Genomic DNA, 18,911 nt, shown 5'->3' with positions numbered 1-18,911 from the left:
TCCAGCAGACCAGGGGCACCGGGCGGGTTCCCGCGCTTCTGAGGCTTTGCCAGCGCAAAGCCTCAGAGGCGCGGGGAACCGCCGCTGCTGCCGCTTCAGTCAAAGCGGCAGCAGCGGCGGTTCCCCGCGCCTCTGAGGCTTTGCGCTGGCAAAGCCTCAGAGGCGCGGGACCCCCCCGCGGCTGCGGCTTCAGTCCGGGTGCCTGTGGTCTGCTGGGGACGGTCCCCAGCAGACCACAGGCATCCAGACTGGAGCGGCAGCAGCGGCGGTTCCCCGCGCCTCTGAGGCTTTGCGCTGGCAAAGCCTCAGAGGCGCGGGACCCCCCCCCCGCGGCTGCGGCTTCAGTCCGGGTGCCTGTGGTCTGCTGGGGACGGTCCCCAGCAGACCACAGGCATCCAGACTGGAGCGGCAGCAGCGGCGGTTCCCCGCGCCTCTGAGGCTTTGCGCTGGCAAAGCCTCAGAGGCGCGGGACCCCCCCCCCCCGCGGCTGCGGCTTCAGTCCGGGTGCCTGTGGTCTGCTGGGGACGGTCCCCAGCAGACCACAGGCATCCAGACTGGAGCGGCAGCAGCGGCGGTTCCCCGCGCCTCTGAGGCTTTGCGCTGGCAAAGCCTCAGAGGCGCGGGACCCCCCCGCGGCTGCGGCTTCAGTCAGGGTGCCTGTGGTCTGCTGGGAACCGTCCCCAGCAGACCACAGGCACCCTGACTGGAGCCGCAGCCGCGGGGGGTCCCGCGCCTCAGAGGCTTTGCCAGAGCAAAGCCTCAGAGGCGCGGCACCCCGCTGCCGCTGCGGCTCTGCTCCCCGTGTCCCTGGTCTGCTGGGGGGAGGGGGCGCAGCTAGTGTGCTCCCCCCCCCCCCCAGCAGACCAGGCTTTTGTTTTGGACTCTGGGGCAGAGCAGCTGGGGCGCTGCCGATTGGTCCTGCAGCGCCCGTGGGCACTACTGGACCAACCCGGCAGCACCCCAGCTGCTCTGCCCCAGGTCCTGATTCAGCCGCTGCTGGTCAGTTTCAGCAGCGGCTGAATCAGGACGTCTGGGGCAGAGCAGATGGGGTGCTGCTGGGTTGGTCCAGTAGCACCCCAGCTGCTCTGCCCCAGGCGTCCCCAAGTCAGCTTCTGCTGAAACTGACCAGCGCTGACTACAGGAAGCCCCAGGCAGAGTTGCTCTGCCCCGGGCTTCCTGGAATCAGCTGCTGATCAGTTTCAGCAGCAGCTGACTTGGGGACGCCTGGGGTTCTTAAGTTGATTCTGTATGTAAGTCAGAACTGGCCATTTCTGACTTACATACAGATTCAACTTAAGAACAAACCTACAGTCCCTATCTTGTACGTAACCCGGGGACTGCCTGTATTATCAAGATGTGTTGTCCAAAAAGAGGAGTCTTATTAGAAATAATCTATAATCTCATCTGTATTTCAGAACTGCTCCGTTTCTCAGAAATTCCCTTTTTACTGCTGTACCATCCCTCAGCAAACAAACTGATTTCTTTTTCAATAGTCAAGCTGTAAATGATATTTGTTCATGAGATACATTGGTTTTAATTTTTGGCATTTAACTCTGTAGAAGATAGAAACACTGCCCTAGAGCACCCAACTCTTCCACTATCCCCCAGTGCCAGCCACTGACCCCGGAGTCCCCTGCACCCAACCCCCCCCCATACCAGTCCCCCACCCCAAATGGCTCAGTGCCAGACCCCTGCCCCTTTGAGCCCCCCATCACCAGACCCCCCCAGTGCCAGCCCCATCTCCAATATTAGCCCCCCTCCCCAGTGGCAGCTCTGCCCCCATAGTTCCCTCACTACTAGCCCTGACTCCAGAACCCTCCAGTGCCAGCTCCCCGCCCCAGTGCCTCCGAGTGTCAGCCCCCCACCACTTAGAGCTCCCCACCACTAGCCCCGCCCCCAGAGCCTCCAGTATTAGCTTTGCCCCCAGACCCTCCCAGTGCCAGTTCCCTGCCTCTTAGAGCCTCCCACCCCCAGAACTCCCCCAACACTAGCCCTGCCCCCCTCACCTAGTCCGGCGCTGCCTCCCAACCGCCAGCTGAGCAATACTGCTTGGGTTGCAGTAGCTCTAAGACTGCTGTGCCAGGTTCTGAGCGGCTCTCCTGCTGTACAGCAAACCGCCATTCCACAGCTAGAAGGAGACCCCACCCCTGCACGGTGCTGGTTGGCTGAGAGGCAGCGTAGGATATGCCTCTCAACAGCCACAACGAGAGGGGAGGCACTGGGCGGTGTACCAGAGCCTCAGGCCCCAGAGCCTCTGCGGCCTGGCAGCCAGCAGTCCACGCACCAGAGGTTGGGAACCACTGCACAGAATCACCACATTCCTCCTTAAAACTCTGCTGTGAAACCTACAAAAACAACAATTGTTAGGCAACTGGTGTATTGTGACCATTGCTTATATTGATCAATATTGTCTCATTTCTTCCTTGTACTCCTCTAGGTTTGCTGTGTCCACCTGTTAACTTAACAACTCTTGGGAGAAAGAACCATCTCTTATTTTTGTGCAAGGTTTAGTGCGGGAGTTGGGAACCTCAGGCCCGGGGGCCGGATGCAGTCCTCGTCTTGCCTGGATCCAGCCCCTGAGGCTCGGGGCCCCTCACTGGCATTGAGAAGACCATGTTGGTGCTCCAGCCCCCTGCTGCCCTCCAGGAGCTAGAGCACACAAAATCTACTAGGTTGGGCCCCCCTAGGCTCTGGTGTGCAAGGGGAACATGGGAGTCTTTCTCCTTCTCAGTTGGGGGCCACAGCGAGGGTTTTTCCCCCACTTCTCACTTGTATGCAGCCCCCAACTAATTTTTCTGAGAGTCAGTGGCCCCCAGCCCAAAAAAGGTTCTCCACCCCTGGTTTAGCAGCATGCAAGTTTGTCATCTAGGTGCTAATACTACTACTAACAACAAGAACAAAAGCTATAGAAACTCCACTGTTGTCTCATCCCCCTAGAGATGGTACCTTCAAATCTGAGTTTGGGTGCATTTGTAGGGAAACGGTAAAGCAATCAGATGACTATTTTTTTCAAGAGACAGGACTGAAGGAGAGCTCTTGTAAGTTTGAAAGCTTTTCTTTCTCACCAATAGAGCTGGTCCAATAAAATATATTATCTCACCCATTTGTCTCTCTAATATCCTGAAACTCACACAGCTACAACAGGATACAAGTCTTATCAAGGCAGTCTCATTTTTCAATGGTACTTAAGATTTGGAGCCCTAAATGAGGGCAATTGTTTTAAACTCTGTAACCCAGCACACTCCTCCTCTCCACAAGGGGTACTACAATAGGTGCTACAAAAAGTCAATTTCAGCTTCCAAAAAGAGGCTGTAGATAGCATTATTCCAGGAGCCAAAGGTAGGTAATGTAAGATGTGAATGATTTTCCCTTGGAGTGGCAAGTGGCAGATATGCTTTTCTTCATTTTGATAATCTGGTCACCTTAAATATGGGGAAACTTGCATGGCTGCTACTCATGCAATACCTGCACTGTGGATAAAGGACCTTCTCTGCTTCCAGTGGCAATCAATCCAGAATCTCTCATGAACACTGAGATGATGGGGCTGTCAGGCAGGCGCACTAGATTCTCCAACGCCGTTGATTCACCACCTCACTTGAGCTCTAGATTCACAAACAAAATACTTTAGATTCATTTTAATGCTTTTCATATAAGCAAAGCAAATTTTTAGTGGAGGGTGCTCAACCAACAGGGAGTTTTGGAAAAATCTATGTAAAATTTTTCCCATGTTCAGTTTTTCATTGGGATTTTAGCCAACTTCTGATAGATTTATGTCGAGATTTCTCACTTTATTTTTGTCTCTACTTGGTTTGAATCTACCTATTTAATGTCAGACTCCATTGTAATACTCTAGGGCTGTGTCTAGACTGGCAAGTTTTTCCGCAAAAGCACATGCTTTTGCGGAAAAACTTGCCAGCTGTCTACACTGGCCGCTTGAATTTCCACAAGAACACTGACTTCCTATTGTCTGAAATCAGTGCTTCTTGCGGAAATACTATGCTGCTCCTGTTCGGGCAAAAGTCCTTTTGCGCAAAGCTTTTGCACAAAAGGACCAGTGTAGACAGCTCAGATTTGTTTTGCGCAAAAAAGCCCCAATTGCAAAAATGGCGATCGGGGCTTTTTTGCGGAAAAGAACATCTAGATTGGCACGGACGCTTTTCCGCAAAAAATGCTTTTGCGGAAAAGCGTCCATGCCAATCTAGACGCTCTTTTCCGCAAATGCTTTTAACGGAAAACTTTTCTGTTAAAAGTATTTGCGGAAAATCATGCCAGTCTAGACGTAGCCTAGGAGGTTTTTCAAAAATTAATGTTAAAAATTAATTCTAGTGGCTGCACAAAATTTACAAAAAAAAAGTAAAATTTTCCCATACCAATCAATCTGAATGGGTTTAACACTTTGTAACTAGAGCAGAAGTCCTTTTTTCCTACTTTTTAAAGTCCTTACAAAGTTGTAGTTAATAGAAGATTTTACAGAAAACTATTTTGGAATACATCCCATCATCTTTGAAACTCTTACACTCATGGAAAGCTTGGTTCTTTAGAGCAGTACTTTTAGTCAACACAAGTCATGCTGCTGTGATGGAAGAGCAGATTGCCTCCAGAGAAAGAAGTGTGGCACAGGGAGTTGGCTGACCAATCTGCTAAATACCTGGTAATGTTTCAAACATAGAGGGACCTCAAATATTTTTTTAAAGATTTGGTCTGACTTTTTATACATCTTTGATTAATTCCTACTAAACAAAAGCCAATGTAATTCTTCCTTTCCTCTCTCTGCCCCCCTCTCTTTTGATTTCCTCAGTAGTTTACTTTTTCCTTTTTTTTTTGTTCTCTTATTTTGAGGGAAAAACCTCAAATATAAATAAAAATAATAAAGATTAGCCTTGCTGTTTTCTAGTGTCTGCAGGACACTGGAACATGGGAGATGTTGCTGCTATTATTTGGTCCAGTCTCTTCCAAGCGGGGAGCATATTGCCACTCTGAAATAATAAGGGCCCTACCAAATTCATGGTCCATTTTGGCCTATTTCATAGTCATAAGATTTTAAAAATAAAAAATACCATTATTTCAGCTATTCAAATTTGAAATTTCACAGTGTTGTAATGGTATGGGTCATGACCCAAAAAAGAGTTATGGGGGTGGATGGTGCATAACATGCCACCTTTAGTTCTGTTCTGCTGCCTTGAGAGCTGGGCTCTTAGTCAGAAGCTATCACTCTCTTGCCACCCAGTTCTGAAGGCAGTGCAGAAGTAAGGATAGCAATATTGAGAACCCCCTGCAATTCCCTTTTGGTTCAGGACCTCCAGTTTCAGAAACACTGGCCTCTCCCATGAAATCTATATATCAGCACACAAAAAACCTGATTTCTTGGAAGGAGATCTATTTTCACGGTCCGTGACGCATTTTTCATGGCTGTGAATTTGGTAGGCCCTAGAAATTACCACTAAAGACTGCTTCTTCTAAGCATCCAACTTCTTCTATCTCATCCAACCCTCAAGTCACAGAATGACATTTTAAAGAGTTTGGGACTTCTCTTACACAATACAGAAATGTTTTGGCAGATAGGGTGTGGGAAATGTGAAGTGTTTGTTATTGGGATATTTGTCCTAGAGAGTAGCATGGGCTTTGCATTGGGGAGGAAAGAAATTATGTGGGGAAATTTTCCCACTTGCTTTCCAGACACCCTTCCCTCACAGTTTAATACATTCCAGTCTCCTTTCTTCATCTATTGAGAGCACCTACCTTAATGAAGGAGTTAAGGACCTGTTTCCCACCTCACATTGTACATATGCTTCAAATATGACCTGGTGCTTCTAAATCTTAAAGCATGCCAGATCATACAGTACTAGGAATCGGAGAGCCCACCTGAGCGCACAGTTAATTGGACAGACCAGCAGGCATTACACAGTGGATGATCCAACACTTACTCCACCTGGTATAAGGTAGAGAGAGGAGAATGAGTAAGCTGGCAGGCCAGCCAATAATGTATTTATAATACATTGAAACTAGGATAAAACTTGAGTCACTATAATCAGTTAGACGCTGATTCACCAAAATATCCAGGATTTTCTTCATAAACTATGATGTTTGTAAGGAAGACTGGCTGACAATGCAGACAAAACAAATCAAGACCATACAGATTTAGAAATTATTTGAATCTTTAAAACATACTTTAAAACTTATATACATTAAGAAGATATTTCTACCAAGAAAATGAGAGTTAATATGGACATGTGTTTTCATCATTGTGGAGGCAGGAAAAGGGAATAAGGGAATTTGTGTGCAGCCATCTTGGTCTTGTTAACAAGAAAGCAAGAGTCAGGCTAAGTCTGTGGTCTGACAATGCAAGATCTGTGATTAGACGCTGCCTTTGCCTCTCGCCTCCATACCAAGATAAGGGTAGAATGCTGACTCTGGCAGGGACCTTGAGATAAGGAGCATCTGGGTGGAACTAAATAACTGTTAGCCATTGGTGTTTGTAATGGGAAGGAGACTAATTGTTATTGTTATTATATTTAATAGACAGTATATAAACTGCTTCATAATTGCTTGTATTTGAAGATCTGCCTCGGGGGTGCTCCCCCCCGTCCGAACCAGTTTTTCCCTTGCTGCAGCTCCTAATAAAACTGCCTCTGGCTACTTGTTGCTTACAAACTCAGAGTGAGGACAACGTTTTCTTCCACATCATTAAAACAAATAGAATGCTCCTAAGATTTCACAGTTTTCCTTTGTTTGCAAACTCATTAAAAAGGCATTTGCTCAGGTAACATTCAAAACATTTTTTTTAAACAAAAATTACTAAACCCTCCTCCCTCCCCCCAAAAAAGCTTAAGCTCTACAGGAAACTGTTTGTACACATATCATTGTTTGTCATTCTATATTTTCACACCCAAAATAGAGGAGGAGCAGTGTGCCCCTGGAAGCAATAGTTGTAGTACAGCACCTATTTTTCTCTCAATTTCCATTTATATTGTGCAAAGTCAATTAAGGGAAAATTATATTATACATAAGTCAATGAAGGGAAAATTATAAATAATGTGTGTTTTGTTTGCCTGAAACTGTGAAGAAACTAGGAACCAACACAGCTGCACATACCTGGTCAAACTTTCCCTTGTTTTTTTATTCAACAAGACATATTTATTTTTCCTGCTGTTATAATCTGATTTCAAAATTTTTGTTTTCTTTTTACCTGTTGTTGCAGTTGTAGTCTCAGTTATACTCTGCTACAGCCTTCTCTTCTTTTCCTGTGTTTGAGGTGTGGACCTCTGTAAAATAGAATCAGGAAGTAGTCATAGGGACTGGACCTACCCAACCTCCCCACCTATATAGAAGTCTCCAGATAAACCCCTCCTTTTAGGGAGGAGTTAGTAAGGTCAGATAATTTGAAGGTTTGGGGAGTGATTGGTCAGGATATGTTCTTCAATCATATTAATTAAAGAAACATAGAAAATAAGTCCTATGCTTCTGGTTGGGAGCCAGAAACTTCCTGAGTTTCCTTGCTTACACCTTATATTATTCCTGATGAATTCCAGAAGGTTGATGCAAAACCCATTAAAATAAATAGGTATCTTTCCACTAAATTAAACTGACTTTAAATCATGCTTTCGAGTGGATTATAGAAGATAAGAATAAGATGATTGACAAATGTAGAGGCCTGCACTATTATCTGGAGTCACAGATGCAAGGTTTATGGTTTTTTTTATTTGTATCTCACACTCATATTTTGTAGTGCTCTTCAACAGTAACTTTGAAGTGCTTATGATAATTAATAATAGTAGGGGGCTATGCCCTCTGCTTGCTACACTTGCCAACCACCATCACCACCTCGCCACTGGGGAGGGCCCATAGCGGCCCCGGGGTTCTCCCCCCTATCCTCAGCTACCGGGAAGGGTCCAAAGCCGCCCTGGGCCCCGCTCATCTCTTCCCACCAGCCACCAGGAGGACCTGGGGCAGCCCCAGCTATTCCCCGCCCCCAGTCCCTTGGCCACTGGGGAATCTGAGGTCGCACCAGCCATTGCCCCCATCCCCCTGTTGGCGGGTCCTGGTTCTTAGCTCTGCCTGGCTGCCAGGAGGGCAAGCTGAGGCTGCACTGGGCACGGCTCTCTCCACAGCCGCAGGGAGGGGCTGGACCAAGACCATGCCAGCCCTGGTCTCTCCCCCCTCCCTCCACTGCTGGGAAGGGCTCTGCGGAGGCTGTGGCAGCTACAGCTCTCCTCCAGCTGCTGGAAAGGGGAGAGGAGGGAAGGGCTGGGGCCACAGGCAGCCCTAGCTCTCCACATGGGCCCTGGCGAAGGCCAGGCTGGGAGTGGGTGGGACTTGGCTCCTGTGGACGCAGAGTGATGTGAAAACATCATTCTGTTGTCGCACAGGAAAAATGTTTATATATAGAGAGATACCTACTTGTTCAAAAATCTGTTTTGATTACAAAGATTCAGTAGAGACCTGTTTTGAGAAATAACTCAAATGTAAAGTTCTTCCCGCAGGGGGCTTGACTTGATGACCAGTTCATCCAAGACTAGGGGTTATGCTTTTTGGGACAATTGCAAAAAATGAGTGCAGAGAGCAACTTTAAATTATTGCTTTTCATGGAGATAGGAGAAAGTAAAATGACCAGTTTTCCTGGAGGACCCTGCTGTATATTGTTCTGAAAATACAGGCTTCTGTTTTAATACGGATTTACCTATTTCTGCTAGGGGCTGATTTTTTTTAAAAATTATGTTTCTCAACTGAAATAGTTACACTGGTACACTCCCTTGTTTGGACCTTTACATGGCAGAAAGGATACCAGTGTAACTGTGTCCACATTGCAGGACTTGTCATGTTTGAAATACACTGGCATGATCAAAACAATCCTCTGGTCTGTGCCTAGGGCAGACAAGGCCTACGGGAAACTCTCCCTGCACAATCCCTACCTCCCAATAATAATCCCTGTGCAGCCAGGCTTAGTCTGTGTTCAGAGTTGGCCCCCCAGTCCTGCATGCCCCACTGTGTGCTTGAGATTCACATTCACCCACTGACTTGCATGGGCCTAATCACTGGCCTGGCTGAGAGGCCCTGATCCTACAGAGCCTGTCAGCCAGGCCCAGGGGTGGCCCAGGGGAGGGTGGTCAGCGCCCACCACAGGTCCACGCCAACGCTCTCCACTTGTTGGCACAGCCTACAAGGCCTCCCTCCCACAATCTCTATGGTACCTCCCGGGCTACCTCTCTGGGCTTGCCTTCCGTAATCTCTATGGTGCTTTCCCCTCTAGGTCGCCTCTGGGTTTCCTCTTCCTCCCATCTCTATGGTGCGCGCGGCCCGCCGGCTCCGGCAGCGGATTGGCTGGGAGGCAAGTTCTCGCGAGACGATAGTTGAGCCCAGCGTCCCGGCGGAGGGAGGAGGCGGAGTGGGGTTCTGGGCCCGTGCACCGGAGCCGGCGGCGGTGGCTCGTTCGGTAAGATGGCGCCTGGCGGCCCCTTTCCTCCCGTGGGGCGAGACGGCGCTGGGCCCAGGCAGGGGGTCCGATCCCGGGCGGGATGGAGCCTGAGGAGGGGGCTCGGGGCTTGGCGGCACAAGCGGCCGCAGCCTCCGAAGAGCCCAGCAGGCCGGACCCCTCCCCACGGGGGCAGCGGGGCTGAGGGACGGGCGCGCTTGGGAGGGCCGAGGAAGCCTTTAGCGCCTTGGAGGCGATGCTGTGAAGACCGGCAGCGAGCCGGGCCACCCGGCCGACCCTCGGCCCCTTGTGAGGTGCGGGGCCGGGCAGCCTGTGTGAGAGACGGGCTGTGGGACCCCTCGGAGGGGCGACTCGGTGGGCGGCCGTGTGTGGGGAGGGAACGTCCGTACAGTGGCGTCTGTTGTTTAGGGGGGAGGGGAGAGAGCGAGAAGGGGGTGTACGGTGGGTTTCAGATACAGTGGCGGATCTCAAAAGCAGAAGAGTTCAGTTCTCCGTTTGCTCACCTTTTGTTTAGCCAACACGATGTCTTGAACCCGCCCAGAAGGTATAAATAACCGAGCTGGTCACATCGTTCTTCTAGGCAAATTAGACTTAACTTTTCTTTCACCAGCTGGTATGTGTGCCCAGAAAGATACTTTTCATCCCTTTTAGTGAAAGTCCAGGATGAGTTATGCAGAAAAACCTGATGAAATCACAAAAGATGAATGGATGGAAAAACTCAATAACTTGCATATCCAGAGAGCCGATATGAATCGCCTGATCATGAATTATCTTGTTACAGGTAATAGTGAGTAATGGATGCTAGTATTACATTTCGTAGGTTGGTTTATTTTTGGATCATCTGCTGTTTATTTTAATCAATACAATTCATCCTTACTAGAATAAGCTATTAAATGGTTGATATTAATAGATATCACTATTGCCTATATTTTCTGTGGTTTCTAGAAAATATTTTTTCTAGAATTCACAGAAAATATAGCTTAATAAAAATAGTTTTAAAATGAGTAAAGGAAAAACAATTTCAGTACTGCCTAATTACTTTTTTATTAGCATATCACACGCACCCTATTAGCAGCACATTATTTTTGCTAAGCAAAACATTAAAGAACCAAATGTTCTTTACTTTAACTATTTAGACTCTACTGGTTTTACCCAATATATATTTCCTGTTTTAATCTTAGTTTTTCTGTTAAAAAGCTGTTTCCTTTATGGCATTTCTGGTTTGAAATACTGTTAACAAAGACTGCTCAGAGTTTAATATCGCACCTTTGATTATACTATTTTCCTTAAACTGAGCGTGTGATGGCTTTTACTAATGTAATCTGGACAGCATTGAACAAACTGTATCCACACTCTTTTCATCACAGAACAGGAGGAATGATCAGAAACCAGCTTCAGCTAATTTAGTCGAAAGAGCAGAATAATTCTGAGGAAATAATGTTCCCAAAACAGCTCAAGAATATCAGAATACTAAACATGTGAGACATCCAGAAACTGCAACTTAAGAGAAACCAGAAACCCCTCAGAAATTGTCATTTGGCAATGTGATATATTAATTTCCATTTCAAGATGCACCATAGTGGAGCTGTTCATACGCATCAAGTGTCCCCCCTGTTTGTGTATATGGAGCTGGAACCTGAGCAGTGGAAGACACACTTGAGTGACCATGCCAAGTTTGTCATAAGTTGTTTATATGTAGGAAAAGAGTGCCTAATAAGAATGTAAAATTCTGGTTAATCAGTTAAACATCAGGTAAACCTAATGCAGCAGGTAGGGAGCTGCTCCAGCCCCCATGGTTAACCTGAATCAGTAAGTTTACCAGTTAACTGGTTATCTTTTCACATCCCTAGTGCTTGTATAGTTGAGAGCCTTTTTTTTTGTAAGATAAAAAGAGCCTTAATGTGGTATGCAGATGAGTCATGTTTATGCTAATTATAAAATGTCTATGAGGGATGTAAAATCCTGTTCAGTTGATTAACTGCTTAAACATGATATTTAACTAGTTAGCTGATTAAAGAGAAGGCAGGTGGCGGAGGGCTCCCCTCCTGTCTTCAGTAGGCTCCCTGAAGCTGAAGCATCCCCTTATGGGAGGCAGGGAGCTGTTTCAGCCCCCAGTGGTTATCAGGAACCAGTTTTTGCTATTGTTTTTCCTGCAAAAGAATAACCATGCCTAAATATGCCTGACAGGTCCAATAATGGGGTAAATGATAAACTTGAATCCTTCCCAGTAAAATTTTATTTTATATATAGTTAAATATAGAAGGGATAGGAACTGAATGGATTTAAGGAGAATTAAATGTGAAGTTTTTATTTTGATATATTTACAAAAATGCCAGCTTCATTGAAATGATTCCTAATAGGATTTTCTGCACATCTTTGTATATTCTCTTAATTTGGTTTATTATATAGAAATTCAGAAAACAACATTTAGACCACAAAGTTCCATAGCACTGAATGTCAATATCCACATCATATAGCTTTACTCCAAGTGTCTATAAAAGCTCCAGAGGGTTATTACTAATGTGGTGCAGCCCAGCCAGTCTGTAGCCATACAGTATCTCCTCCCGACCGCAAATCTGATTTTCAGGGCTCAATGTTCAGGGACTTTGGCTGTGTGACCAAAAAGTGCATCTGGTGGTGACTGATGAGGACTTCAATCCTCTACAGGTCACTTCTCAATAATACATCCCTATTGCTGAGAAAATCAAACTATATTATGTCCAGTAGTTCCTTCTAGCAACATATCTGAAATGCTTCCAAGCCTCCTGACATCTTGTTTAAGCAACATTTGTGTGTCAGAGCTATATAAGACAATTGGATGTATTCATGTTTGATAAATCTGTACTTTTGTATATACCTTATTAAATAGAATTCAAAGATAAAACACTTTTACATTTCAGAGGGTTTTAAAGAGGCAGCTGAGAAGTTTCGGATGGAGTCTGGAATTGAGCCCAGTGTTGATCTAGAAACTCTAGATGAAAGGATAAAAATTCGAGAAATGATACTGAAAGGACAGATTCAAGAAGCCATTGCACTGATAAATAGTCTCCATCCAGAACTGTTAGATACAAACCGATACCTTTACTTTCATTTGCAGGTAAGACCCAGTGATTAGTTTGTTTTGTATATGAAGTAATTTGGAAACAAGAAAGAATGTAATGTGGTGTGGGATGTGATTTTTTTTTTTAACTGTCTATTTTTAAAGCACTTCTAAGTCGAGGGAAGTCTTACTTTATGACATGGAATGCAGGTTTTAAAAATATTTTTAGTGTTATATATTTACTTGTATTCCTTTTACTTATGATTTATAGACTCCAAAATTGCTGATGATTAGTCATGTCTTCCAACAACAATTAAAGTTTCTTCTTTAAAACCCATCTTCCAGGTTTTAAATGACTTAAAAATAGGATTAACTGTACTACTATTAGTCCAACAAAGACTTTTAGTACTGACAAAATACTGATTTCAACAGCTTTGCTTCCATATTATGTAAGAGAGGCTCTAGGTATTCCATTTCTTAACATGTTAAACATCATTTAAACCTCTATTGAATAATCTTGCTTTGTTCCTCTTGTGTATATATAGCAGCAGCATTTGATTGAACTGATTCGTCAGCGTGAGACAGAGGCAGCCCTGGAATTTGCCCAGACTCAATTGGCAGAACAAGGAGAGGAGAGTAGAGAATGCTTGACAGAAATGGAGCGTACCCTGGCATTGCTTGCCTTTGATAATCCTGAAGAATCACCGTTTGGAGACTTGCTCAACATGATGCAGAGACAGAAGGTAATGTATGCTCAAACGAAAGCTCTTTCCATTTTGTTTGTTGTGGAGAGCTAATATTTAAATTATTTTGTACATAATTAATAATTATTAACTGGTATGGAGAACAGAAGTATTTCTGAAGCTGAGACTTGTTATAATTTAACAACAATATTTTTAAAACATGCAAGAACTTTTGTAATGTAAAACCATCCTACATTTGTGAAACTAGGGGCTTATTTTGTCCATCTATTGATTGCAGTCATTGATACTATGTTTCCTTCTTTTATACTCTTCCTAATCTCCATGCTCTAGACGTCAAGGTATTCAGAATTACGCTTCTAATATTGCTGTCTTGCTCTAGGAAACAGGAGTATATTTCTTTTACAGGCTTACTATCCACTTTTTAGTACACATCAGAATTGCTCTCTTGGGTTTTGCTCATTTTGCCATCTGTATGCCTCAATTACTTCTACTGTCCCTTCTGTGTTTTTAAAATCTGGAACTCCCTAGTTAGATTATGGTAATACAATATAACTTTATTTTCTGCTTGATTTTGCTTAGACTAAAAAGTGTAACACATTGGGATAGATGTCTAGAAGCATCAGAACAGTGCTTCCTGCATGTGTGGGTTTGGAAAAGCTAAAGTGGCTTAATTTTATCTTGTTGATTCTTCTTCCACACCCTAATCCTGGAGGCTACTAAATAGAATATGAAAAGTAAACTTGTGTTGTGTTGTGCATTAGAATTGTGCTGTATTGACACAGTAAGGCAATTATAGATTTCCTTATGAGATGATTTTCTAGAGAACCATGTTTTTCCCCCAGAGTATTTTTTACAAACTGTTCAGTATTCTTGGGATGGGGGGAGGCAATGGCTGTTGCACAGACTGGTAGTGGAACTTCAGAATAGAATTTTTGTCTTGAACTTTTGGAGAGCCAAAAAAACTACAGTAAAATAATCTTCCATGTGGTTAGTTTGCTCTGACTTGTGCTGGTAGATCAGTCCCCAGTGGGTCACTCCACTACCAGGATCCCCGCATTCTGGCCTTACTTCCTCTATGCTGGGAGAATCAGGAGGGGCTGACAGGGTTGCCTTATGCCATCTGAGCAGTCTTCAGATTTGACACCTTGTGGTGCTGCTGTAATGGTGAGAGAGGGTTTAAAAAACCAAATCATCAACTTCTCTTTTGTTTTTCATTGTAATATGAGACTAGTCAGAAAAAACTGAACTTAACACTTGTACTCAGAGGAATTTGCAAGCTGAAGGACATTTTCATTCAGTTAATGTATATTAAGTTCAATATTTCTTTTCCAGGTATGGAGTGAAGTTAACCAAGCTGTTCTAGACTATGAAAATCGTGAGTCAACACCCAAGCTGGCTAAGTTACTGAAACTACTTCTGTGGGCTCAGAATGAACTGGACCAGAAGAAAGTAAAATATCCCAAAATGACAGACCTCAGCAAGGGGACAATTGAGGAACCTAAGTAAATTGTGTGCAGATGGACACCAAGCAATCTTAGTACTGCACAGTATACATTTATCAGTCTGTGACTGAAATATTTTTACTACAGTACAACACTCAACAATTCAGATTTTTTTTTCAATGAACATCTTAATTAAAGGGAGAAGTCCCTTTTAAATGCTGCAAAAATTGCATTGAAAGGCACTGTATCTCTTTGAAAGTCTGATTTAGGCTATGCACTATTATACATTTTTTAAAAATCCAATTAAACAGAAAAAAAAGACATTTTAAAGTACAGTGCTCAAGGTTTCTAACTGGCTACTGATGCTTAGTTTAGTGGCCAGTGAGATAAATGGGGTTAATTATTCAGTTAAGTTTAACTCTCTCATTTGACACTTGTATAGATCAGTGAATATTTTCTACTTTATGTTAAGTTACAGCAAGATATGTATTTCCCCTTAAAATTAACAACTGGTCAATTTTATCTAAAAATTTCTTACTGTACAGCCAACCTTTTGCATAGGAAATAGTGTATAAACTTGTAAATCATAATTTAAGAATGTTTTTTCCTTGTTTCTGACTCTTTGGTGCTTTATTTATATGGTGAGAGCTATGTTCACAGTAGATCAATGACCCATCTTTTCACAAGTAATATTGCTGGAAATAAAAGTTTCTTTTTAATTTCAAGTATGACCAAAATGGCCTCCTGAAATAAGACATTGCATTGTTTGAGTAGGGTTTTGTTTTTGATTATTCAGGGTTCTTTCACTATGTTAAAATTCCATCCCTAGTCACCTGTAGTAATGCCAGCTGGTTGCAACACCCTTAGTGGCTACTTGTGTGTGTGGCTTGGTTAGCTGAAGTCTCCTTGATGATATGGGCGAAGCGGGGCGATCATAGACTTTTGTTTTGTTTGTTTTGCAAAGGAGTCTGTTTCTGTGAAATAGTTCGCAGGATTTGGAGGTGGGTGGCAGTTTGTACTGTGCTAAAGGTAACCATTCTTTTGGCATATTATGCCTTGGGTGAATGGAGCAGTAATTTTACAAAGCCCTTTGTGACTTCATATCTTTTTGAAGAGATGGCGTTTATCTTCACAGCTGTACTGTTTTCTTGGCTCTTCCACTCCAGTTAAAAACATAACCATTATGCTTACACGTGAGGCCCTGATTTTCTTAGTCATCGAATTGTAGTGTGCTGGGTGTAGGAGGTTTTGCTGGATGTATGACTTCATCTTGCAATATTCAATACAGGTATATCTGGTAGTATTATGTACTGACCTTGCCAAATAGAGATCTAAATCCTTAAAACACATACACTGAGTTGTTACAAAACTACTGAACAAACTCCATTTGGTGGAGGAAACAGTGTAATATAAGAGTGCACTGACCATTTACATTGTACCCATCAGATACTGTGGATATTCTCGTGTGGTAGTTATGACGCTGTAGATTAAAAGTACTTAGTTTCCACTTAATTTTCTGGTTTATGCATTAAGCTATAATGTTTTACAAACATTTGAGTTAGAGAATAACAAAACCTGCTACTGATGGCATTTTTATGAACACTGTTTACTTGTGTGTAGCAATGTTCAGGGGAGACAGTTGTCTTCTAAGCAGCTATAGATACCTCAGTGCCAAGGTTTAGTTTAGGGTGATAAATCTAAAACAAGAGGCTCATCTGTTCCATTTTACTATTGATAGTTTTATTTGACATTCTGAGGCTTTCACCATATGCAGCTCTTATAATTCATACAAACTATAATAAGCTTTCATTGACCACCACCTGCAATAATGAGCTGGCTTTTTTCCACTCTCATTGGTTATTCTGAGTATTTACTGGAACTGAGAAGATAAAAATTGTTTTCAGTCAGTTGCTCTTTTTAAAAAGAATATTATTTTAGTTTGTAATTGATATGGTTAGTGCCATTTGGTTCAATAACAAACTGCAGAAATTAAACTGTTTCATCTAATTCCTACATGAACAACTAATCAACTTTTCCTCCAGCCTGACACTTTGTGCTGAAAGTCATATGAAGCTTTTCCAAGAAAGTGGTGCACTTTTGTGGCATGACTAGCATTTTTCTCTATGAGAAATGCGATATTACCGACCTAGTTGAAGAGTTCACCATACTTTTAGAATGCTACGTTAATTCCATATAGTCTTGGGCAAAGTGCATAGATTGCTTATTTTTTCCATTAAAAATAACATGTTTTCTAAGGGGTTTAAATATAACACTTTAGTAAAGGATTATTTGAGTTTTTGTATTAATATACCACATTGATAAGCAGCTTTAAATCTGTAAAGTCAAACTGCAAGAAAATATTCAAAAGCTATGCATTTTACAGAAAGCATAAATATAGTCAATGGTACTTTTAGGGATCTTTATATTAGTGTATATAATAATTTACATATACAAATATAATATATACTCTGAAATATTCTTGAATGGTAGGGGCTGTGAAATATAACTTATGAAAATACTGTACACAGTAAATGCAGACCTGAGTACATGAATGAGTTTGTCATGCATGAGAAATGTCTTATTTGATGACTACTAATTAATGGATTTTGTTATATCCATCCTTGTTAGGTAACCACTTTTAACATTAAATACCACTTGGATCAGTTTGCTATTAGTGTAAATACATTGTTTTGTTTCTCTTCACATAACAAAATGGTACAAAGATAAAGTTCTATGTGTATGAATGATATGGTAGCATCTAACTTTATCTGTTCAAAACTCACTGGTGGCAAACATACAGTTAATGTGATGTGGTATCCTTTCATTGTTGAAAGCAATTTGCTTTATCAGTGATGTGAACACAATCTGGATGTAAAATATTCTCTTTTGTAAACCTGTCTTCAAGTGTATTCTGATTAGGATATAAACTTCCCATATTTTCATGATTACCTACTTAATTGTTTCTGCATTTTGGATGTTTCCATTATTCCATTTTGCCAGTCAAATAAGGAAGGCAAACTTTTGCTTGCTGCTTTGTACAATAGTTTTCTAAGATGGGAGAACAAATAGTGGATTTATATATGGGTGAAGTATAAGTTGGACCTCCAAAAACTAGCACTCCCCTTTTCTGGCAACATCGGTGGTCTGGCAGGACCATGGATGTTCCTGGATCAGGGAGTCCTGGCTAGGAGCTTCACTGGCAAGAGGGTTGGTGGCTCAGAACCCAGCAGGGCTAGAATTGGGGCCAGAGCCTTGTTACCACATCTGGGGACACGGCAGCCCCGGTAGTGGAGGCGGGGATGCAGTAGCTTGGGGCGGGGGTGGGGCTAGAGCTGTTTACATAACAGTTTTAATTTCACATATTACTGGCTGGGAACTAGCTGCTATTATATAGAAACCAATAACAGATTGTAATTATCTGGAACTTTTGAAGAGAGATGTATATAGATATGTTTAAAAGGAAACTGCCTGGAAAGCAGACAAAGTTTTTAAAAGGAAGTACAGTCTACATAATTTTTTTTTGAACAGGGTACCACTGTTGCTGTAAACCACATAAACTATACAGCAAACAGGGAGAACTTTCTCCTCCCCCTTCTCTTCCCCCCTCCCCCATATGGAAGATGGGCACAAATGGTGTAACTAACATAATTTACCTACCACAGTGAGTTTTTTGCTGAAGTTGTAAATGTCCCTCTTGTTTGTACATTTAACAGTGCAAGTTAAGAATGGGATTGCTTTAGTATTAGAGCTATGTGTGTTGCTCAGTTTCTTTACAATACCTTAATACCTACCTTTTTATGAAAGGTTTTAAATTCAGTAGGAGAGTGATTCAGTGTATGTGTATCTGGATCATCGTTGCCTCATGCTTTTAAGTAATTCAATAAGTTTTTCAGATTGCTGTTGGGAGAATAAGAAAAAAAATGCATAATACTGGAATTCATACAAGTTTTAAAATGTTACAATTAAAGTATTTCATATACACTTCTGATATGGGCTATATTGGATTGTAAATGTAATCTTAAAGTGTATACCTTGTCTTCACATATTAATATAATAAGCTTTCACTTGGTGTAGAGTGGATATTTTTGTCCTCTTTGCTTTGCCCTGCTACCACAAAATGGAGCTGTGTAGTTGTCAAATACACCATACTTTTCTGCTTCAGCAAAAGAGGTTCATTGTAGAGCCGGGATGGGGAACCTGATTTTTTTTTTTCTGTAGGTCAGCGGCACCCAAGCCAAGAATGGTTCCCCATCCCTGATGTAGGGATAAGAGAGGGAAGAAAACATAGTAGGACT

General features: G+C 43.0%; 2 protein-coding genes across 6 annotated transcripts in view; one reads left to right on the top strand and one right to left on the bottom strand.

The window, feature by feature from the left end:
* DIDO1 (death inducer-obliterator 1) overlaps positions 1-7,271 on the bottom strand; it is a 106,973-nt gene extending 99,702 nt beyond the window's left edge. For 3 of the 5 annotated variants that reach the window (XM_075901064.1, XM_075901065.1, XM_075901067.1), the window contains exons 1-3: positions 7,187-7,268; positions 5,863-5,929; positions 3,466-3,602 (exon numbers count right to left, since the gene is read on the bottom strand). Coding sequence is in view for 3 of the 5 variants with exons in the window: in XM_075901067.1 (XP_075757182.1) it covers positions 3,466-3,525 (60 nt within the window). In the remaining 2 variants the exon portion in view is untranslated. Of the gene's footprint in view, positions 1-3,465; positions 3,603-5,739; positions 5,930-7,186 lie in introns of all 5 variants that reach the window. The other 2 variants (XM_075901068.1, XM_075901069.1) reach the window with 2 other exon arrangements.
* Positions 7,272-9,275: 2,004 nt separating this feature from the next.
* On the top strand, positions 9,276-18,694 carry GID8 (GID complex subunit 8 homolog). Its single transcript, XM_006126189.3, has 5 exons — positions 9,276-9,430; positions 10,082-10,211; positions 12,331-12,527; positions 13,016-13,213; positions 14,507-18,694. The coding sequence occupies exons 2-5, from the start codon at positions 10,094-10,096 to the stop codon at positions 14,678-14,680; spliced, it is 687 nt and encodes a 228-aa protein (XP_006126251.1). The 5' UTR covers positions 9,276-9,430; positions 10,082-10,093; the 3' UTR covers positions 14,681-18,694.
* The last annotated feature ends 217 nt before the right edge of the window (positions 18,695-18,911 follow it).

The sequence above is a fragment of the Pelodiscus sinensis genome, chromosome 18 (genome assembly GCF_049634645.1).
Source record: "Pelodiscus sinensis isolate JC-2024 chromosome 18, ASM4963464v1, whole genome shotgun sequence".
NCBI classification, from domain to species: domain Eukaryota; kingdom Metazoa; phylum Chordata; order Testudines; family Trionychidae; genus Pelodiscus; species Pelodiscus sinensis.
Note: the sequence above shows the minus strand (reverse complement) of the source record. Positions and strands in the feature narration are given on the sequence as shown.

Excerpts from the sequence above, each read along its gene's own strand:
- GID8 (XM_006126189.3), top strand. The coding sequence starts at position 10,094 with ATGAGTTATGCAGAAAAACCTGATGAAATCACAAAAGATGAATGGATG. Across the intron at positions 12,528-13,015 it reads ACCTTTACTTTCATTTGCAG|CAGCAGCATTTGATTGAACT; the intron begins GTAAGACCCAGT and ends GTGTATATATAG. Across the intron at positions 13,214-14,506 it reads ACATGATGCAGAGACAGAAG|GTATGGAGTGAAGTTAACCA; the intron begins GTAATGTATGCT and ends TTTCTTTTCCAG.